This window comes from Micromys minutus, assembly GCF_963924665.1.
Source record: "Micromys minutus genome assembly, chromosome: 11".
In the NCBI taxonomy this organism is placed as follows: Eukaryota; Metazoa; Chordata; class Mammalia; order Rodentia; family Muridae; genus Micromys; species Micromys minutus.
This window is the reverse complement of record NC_137980.1, coordinates 59,748,441-59,755,024: the sequence shown is the minus strand read 5'-3', so window position 1 is coordinate 59,755,024 and position 6,584 is coordinate 59,748,441. Positions and strand designations below refer to the sequence as shown.

At 43.9% G+C, this 6,584-nt stretch overlaps 2 protein-coding genes across 2 annotated transcripts; both read left to right on the top strand.

Moving 5' to 3' along the window:
- The first annotated feature begins 933 nt into the window (after nt 1–933).
- Nucleotides 934–2,355, top strand: LOC308427612 (mRNA decay activator protein ZFP36L1-like). The gene has a single exon (XM_080925760.1). It carries the CDS (start codon nt 1,060–1,062, stop codon nt 2,074–2,076), a length of 1,017 nt encoding a protein of 338 aa, XP_080781886.1. The 5' UTR covers nt 934–1,059; the 3' UTR covers nt 2,077–2,355.
- A 2,289-nt stretch (nt 2,356–4,644) lies between these two features.
- On the top strand, nt 4,645–5,940 carry LOC308427546 (putative protein FAM47D; the record flags this gene model as incomplete). The annotated part of the gene is made up of 1 exon (XM_080925692.1): nt 4,645–5,940. The coding sequence occupies one exon, from the start codon at nt 4,645–4,647 to the stop codon at nt 5,938–5,940; it is 1,296 nt and encodes a 431-aa protein (XP_080781818.1).
- Between the last annotated feature and the right edge of the window lie 644 nt (nt 5,941–6,584).

The window sequence follows — 6,584 nt, the reverse complement described above, 5'->3', positions numbered from 1 at the left end:
GTATATGGGGAAAACAAGGTAACAGACATGCAGCTCAGTCTTTATAGCTGCTCCGTCTGACGTCAGTGGGACAGGATGCACCTAATCTACCAGAGATGCCATGTGCCACGGTGGGGTGATTCCCTTAGGAGCCCACTCCCTCAGAGGAGAAAAGAAGGAGGCCCACCCCCTCAAAGGAAAAGAAGAGGGGGCCCACCCTCTCAGAAGAGGGAGATGTGAGAGATATTATGTGAGGAATGGACCAGGAGGGAGAGCAAGGATGGAAAGAAAGAAAGGAAGGAAGGAAGGAAGGAAGGAAGGAAGGAAGGAAGGAAGAAAGAAAGAAAGAAAGAAAGAAAGAAAGAAAGAAAGAAAGAAAGAAAGAAAGAAAGAAAGAAAAGCAACTATGGGTACAACACCACCTAAACATGTAAACAGGCATGTCCAAGGCCTCTGAGATTACCTATTCTTATAAACTATGACACAGTTGTTTAGAAAGACCATAAGCCAGATTTGCATTGAACTTTTCATCCAAAAGATTGCAAAGGAGGGAGGGACTGGGGAGACTGCTCAGAGAATGGTTTAGAACCCTGGCTGCCTTTACAGAGGACCTAGATTTTTGTAGTACTCATATGCTAATTCACAACCATTTGTAACAACAGTCCTCTGAGATCTGACACCATCTTCTTCACTCCATGGAGATAGTTACACACATCATATACTGATAAACAAAATAATAATAGTAACAAAACCCCCAAATATTGCAAGTATGAAAAAAGTTTATTTGACCCTACAAAGCACTGTTAGAAAATAAAAGTGTTGCTGTAGAATATTTTTTACAGATTTTTATATAAAGAGAGAATACTTAACAACAGTATAAATCAAGGCCATGTGAGGTAGTATTCACCTGTAATCAGCTTTCTTTAAGAAGAGTTTCATTCGGGGAGAGTCAGAAAGGCGAGGGGCGCCGGGAGCAGGCGTGTGGGACTCCTGACCGGAGAGCCGGAGGCTGCGCCTTCCCCGCACTGGGACCTTCACGACACAACAGATCCTAGTCCTTGCCCCGTGCGAACGCCCACGATGACCACCACCCTCGTGTCCGCCACCATTTTCGACTTGAGCGAAGTTTTATGCAAGGGTAACAAGATGCTTAACTACAGCACTCCCAGTGCTGGGGTCTGCCTGCTGGACAGGAAGGCAGTGGGCACCCCTGCTGGCGGGGGCTTCCCTCGGAGGCACTCGGTCACTCTGCCCAGCTCCAAGTTCCATCAGAACCAGCTTCTCAGCAGCCTTAAGGGTGAGCCGGCCCCGACCCTGAGCTCACGCGACAGCCGCTTTCGAGACCGCTCTTTCTCCGAAGGGGGCGAGCGGCTGCTGCCCACTCAGAAGCAGCCTGGGAGCGGCCAGGTCAACTCCAGCCGCTACAAGACGGAGCTGTGCCGCCCCTTCGAAGAAAACGGCGCCTGTAAGTACGGGGACAAGTGCCAGTTCGCGCACGGCATCCACGAGCTCCGCAGCCTGACCCGCCACCCCAAGTACAAGACGGAGCTGTGCCGCACCTTCCACACCATCGGCTTTTGCCCATATGGGCCCCGCTGCCACTTCATTCACAACGCTGAGGAGCGACGCGCCCTGGCGGGGGGCCGGGACCTCTCCGCTGACCGTCCCCGCCTCCAGCATAGCTTTAGCTTTGCTGGGTTTCCCAGTGCCGCTGCCACCGCCGCTGCCACGGGGCTGCTGGACAGTCCCACGTCCATCACCCCACCCCTCATCCTGAGCGCCGAAGACCTCTTGGGTTCACCCACCCTGCCCGATGGCACCAATAACCCCTTCGCCTTTTCCAGCCAGGAGCTGGCGAGCCTCTTTGCTCCTAGCATGGGGCTGCCTGGGGGAGGCTCCCCCACCACCTTCCTCTTCCGGCCCATGTCCGAGTCCCCTCACATGTTTGACTCTCCCCCCAGCCCTCAGGATTCACTCTCGGACCAGGAGGGCTACCTGAGCAGCTCCAGCAGCAGCCACAGTGGCTCAGACTCCCCTACCTTGGACAACTCAAGACGCCTGCCCATTTTCAGCAGACTCTCCATCTCAGATGACTAAGCCAGGGTAGGGAGGGACCCCCTGCCTCCTTCACCTCTCCCCCCTGCACCCCATCCCATACCTTCACCTCCCCACCTCCTAACTTTCCCTCAAACCCTACATTGATACATTTAAGCTCAACCCCTTTCCCAGAACCTTGGTATGTTACCCCTCCCCCACATAAGGACAAGTCAATTTGTGGTAGCTTCTGGCTTGAAAACCCCCTCCCTCCATTTCATAGCCCACTTAACCACGCATAACAGAGTCCCATCTTTGTCAGTAGATGCCTTTTTTTTTTTTTTTTTTTTTTTTTTTTTTTTTTTTTTTTGGCTTAAGCCTTCAGTGCCAAATCACAAAAGAAAAAAAGCAGTAACCGTTTACAGAAGCAACTTAGTGCCTTGTAATCATAACTTTGTCACTGTGACTACATTACCTCTTCAACGCCAGGGGGCACCCGTGGGCCTCCCAGAGCCTCTGCCCGTGGGGCTGGGGGGAGGGGCGGTGACCCGCAACCAGCAGCTCCCCCAGCTGGCCACACAAGTGCACCTTCCTTTCAGTCTCCTGCACACTCTTCCTTGTAGATACTCACCTCCCTCAGAGAACTGTTGCTGGACTTGGGGTTTTTTGTTTTCTTTTTTTGGGTGGGGGGACCTATTTTGACATTCAAAACCTTTTTCTTCCCAGCCCGAACCCCTGTTGACTAATCTTGCCTAGGTTTGTGTAGGTCTCCAGGGACAAAGGTTGAACAAGTTGGACGAAGGTTTTGACATAAATGGGACTTTGTGATTTAATTTCTTTTTCTTTTTTTAAGTGGGGAGGAAGGGGAACTAGATGGACTATGAGAGACTTGATTTTGGTGCTAAAGTTCCCCAATTCATATGTGACATCTTAAAAATGACAACAAATGAGAGAAAAGCTTTAAAAAAAAAAAAAAAAAAAAAAACTTGTAAGGGGTGAGCAGTTAATGGTATTCATTCCACATACAATATCTGTGTAAAACGATTTCCCGTAGAAGTAGCTTTAATGGATTTTGCTCTAGAATACCTTAGGTCTACCTTAGAGCCCTCACACCATGCTTTTTTCCCTGGGTTTAAACTTCATCTAACTTTCAGAAATTGGAGAGCAAAAATGTTGCTTATCACTGCACATCAATATAAAAAAGCTTATTTAACTTATCAAAACGTATTTATTGCCAAACTATGCTTTTTTTGTTAATTTTGTTCATATTTATCGGGATGACAAATCCATAGAATATATTCTTTTATGTTAAATTATGATCTTCATATTAATCTTAAAATTTTGTGACGTGTCTTTCCTTTTTTTCCACAGTTTTAATATATTATTCTTCAACAACATTTTTGTAACTTTACACTTTTTTTGGTTATTTTATTTTTAAAAAAAATGAAAAATTAATTTAAAAAAATGCAAAAAAGTGTTGGATTATTTATTTTAGAAATTCTCCCCTTTGTGTTGGACTGCAAATTGAGTTTCTTTCTCCTTAGGCCTTTCACAGGTAGGACTGAGAATGTATGTATAAGTTCTGTGACAGTACAGACGGAACAGCATTTATGTATAGCTTCTAAAAGGGAAAACAAAAAAGAGAAAAACCCTTTGAATTCCATGTGCCCATCTCAAGACATTCTGCTCGAATATTTGAGGTTCTGGATTCCAGGTTGGAGTTTTCCAATGTTAAAACATAAACAACCGGCGCACACACATAAAGATGAATGTAATTATTATTCCTCTTGCTGGTCACTACCGTCGCTTTCTATTTCTCTTTCTTTGTGTGAATTTATTTAAAAGAAAAAAAACTTTTTGTAACGACTATTTGCAGTTTAAAAATCAATAAACCCTGTTTTTCAAGAAAAAAAAAAAAAAAAGAAGAGTTTCATTCATGCTGGCCTTATCTACAGAATAACTGTCAAGCCCATCAGACCTAACTACACAGCAAAACCTGTTCTCAAATAAAAAAAAAAAAAAAACACCACCACAGCAAAAGCTCAAACAAAACAAAATAAAAATCCAGCGAAATGGCATCAGAAGGAACCAGTTTGAGTCAGGCTGATGTACGTAATTGCTCTGCTCTTCAGAAAAGAATGGATTCCCCATCAGTAAGAATATGGTAGAGTTCATACCTAACTTCCTTAAATTTTATTCTTAAAGTCGGTCATTACAGTATAAAAACCATAAAACAGCTGGGAAAAAAAATCAGAGAAGGAAAAACATCGGGAAAGATGTACACTAAAAACAAGATAATACCAAGACAAATTCAAATGGAAATGTGCATTTTTATAAGTCAGAAAATCTATTGTTAAAATGAAAGTAAGTGTATACAAAGATGTGAAAACAATATTCATAGAAGCATTGCCTGAAATATCAAGAAGGAAACACTTTAGAAAGTCCAGTGGAGCAATGAAATAATTTAGTCCACAGAATGGAAGGACCCAGTGAAGGGGTGGCAGGGGTGGGCGAGCACATGGTTCTGCCCATTGTAGTGGAATTTCAGCCATGTGGTCCTCTTAGCAACCTGAGCAGCCCTAGGAAAACACACTTTTAAGGCTAGAGCAATTGCCTGAGATCCAGGGGCCCATGGGGGAGCAGTGGCTGCCTTGGAACCGCCCCCGACAGGTACTTCAGCCAATGCCTCTGGGAATGACCTGCAAGCCCTGGTTCAAGGACAGGTTGCCTTCTAAGTGCTTTGCGAAGCACAAGCAGGAGCAGCTCAAGTTCCCCACCTCTCTGGATGGTCGACGCTGGCTGTTTGTGAAGAAAGGGCTGGATGATTTCAGGAAGGGCTGTCCGCCCAGTGAAGGTTTGATCATTCGTAACCCCAGAGAGGGTTTCCTCCCCATAGTTTCTCACGAAGTCCACCGGGGCTCGAGAAAGAGTCATCCAAAACGGTGCCAGGATTTAAGCCTGTTTTCCTCTCCGTTGTTGGCCCAGCAAGCTCCCAAAGGCTTTGTGGAGAGATCAGAAGCAAACCTGACCCAGCATCCACTGGCTTTCTGGCCCCTAGAGGAAGGAATTCCTGGTGACATTGATCTCTTGGAAGATGTGCTGGAAGTTCTTGACACTGAGCAGAAGTTGGAAGGGAAATTGGATCGCTGTGAGGACCGAAGAAAATCTATTAAATATGTTCGTCTGCCTAGTGTGGCTGAGGATTACTCTGAAAAACAAGAAGACCCGAATCCTCCCAAGTTTCCTGGGTCACGTAAACACGGCGTGCTTCGTGAAAAAAGGCCTCGCAAAAAGAACCCCGCCAAGGACTCTCATTATTACCGCCACATACCCAAAGGAGTCTATGACTTCTGCGCATGGGTTCAGTCATTTGGAGACTTGGGCATTGACGAGCATTTCATGATGAAGCAATTTGACATTGGTTATGAGTGCAAACCGGTCTATACCGACTCTGCCATCAAGAAAATCAGCCTGCTTCCTCCTGACCTCAGGTTCTGCAGGAGACTCAGCAAAGTGAAGGAGATCAGATTCTCCATACAGGAGGCAAACTTTGAAAGGAAGCTCCGCAAACCGCAGGATCCTTACAAGCCTTTCAGGGATAAGATTAGATATGGAGCATGGTACCTGAAGCCACGTTTGTGGAAAAAGCTCGTGAATAATGAACCTTTGATGGATCCCAAAGAGTTATTTGATCTTGAGGGTGGAAGCCCCGATAAACCAGACATCATTGAAGATCTTTATGGAACAATTGCCTTTAAGGATTTCATCATAAGCAAAGGCTATAACATGCCAACCATCCTGGAGAAGTTGTTTCTGAGGAAAGGGTGGGATTACAATAGTGTTAACACTCCAATTCCAAGAGTACTAAAAGCACATGAGTTGGTCATGCAGCAGAAGGATGAAGATTATGACGACGAAAATGACTAGCTGGTCTTCCATTTTACTTGGCTTTATTCTACTCTAATTTCAAGTATTAAACAGGATATATATGATGAAGATATCACTAAATGTGACTGCCATTTTGGACAATATTTATAAATGTGATTCTTAACGTTTATAAAAATTCTTAATGAACTCAAGTGCCTGCATAAATATCTTATCCACCGCAAGATCAACGTTCATAGAAACTGTTCTCAAATTTATCTGCTATCGAGAATATGGCATAGTCACATCAGTTACTTATAAAAATACAAAAATAATAAAAATCTGAAATACTACTCTTAGATTCAGTGTGATTGATTATAACACATGATAAGTCTTAAAATAATGTAATTATTCATGTAAAAGAAGAGAAAACTTTCACAGCTTCAGCTCAATTTTGACAATTTTTTCCTCTCTTATAATTTTATTTTTTTATAAAAAGGATACATATACATGACAATTTTAAGGGAACAATTATAGAATCATATTTTAACTAAACTACAGCTTAACCAATGTCTGTCTCCTTGATTTTTTTTTTTCAGTTTGATATTTTAAAGAGAAGCTTTAGTTTATTTCCAGTCATTTGTGTGTGAGTGTGTCTGTGAAAGTAGCTTGTGTGGACACTCAAGAAGGTCTTAGGCATCAGATTA

What these genes read in the sequence shown, in the direction of transcription:
- LOC308427612 (XM_080925760.1), top strand. Translation starts at nt 1,060, where the DNA reads ATGACCACCACCCTCGTGTCCGCCACCATTTTCGACTTGAGCGAAGTT.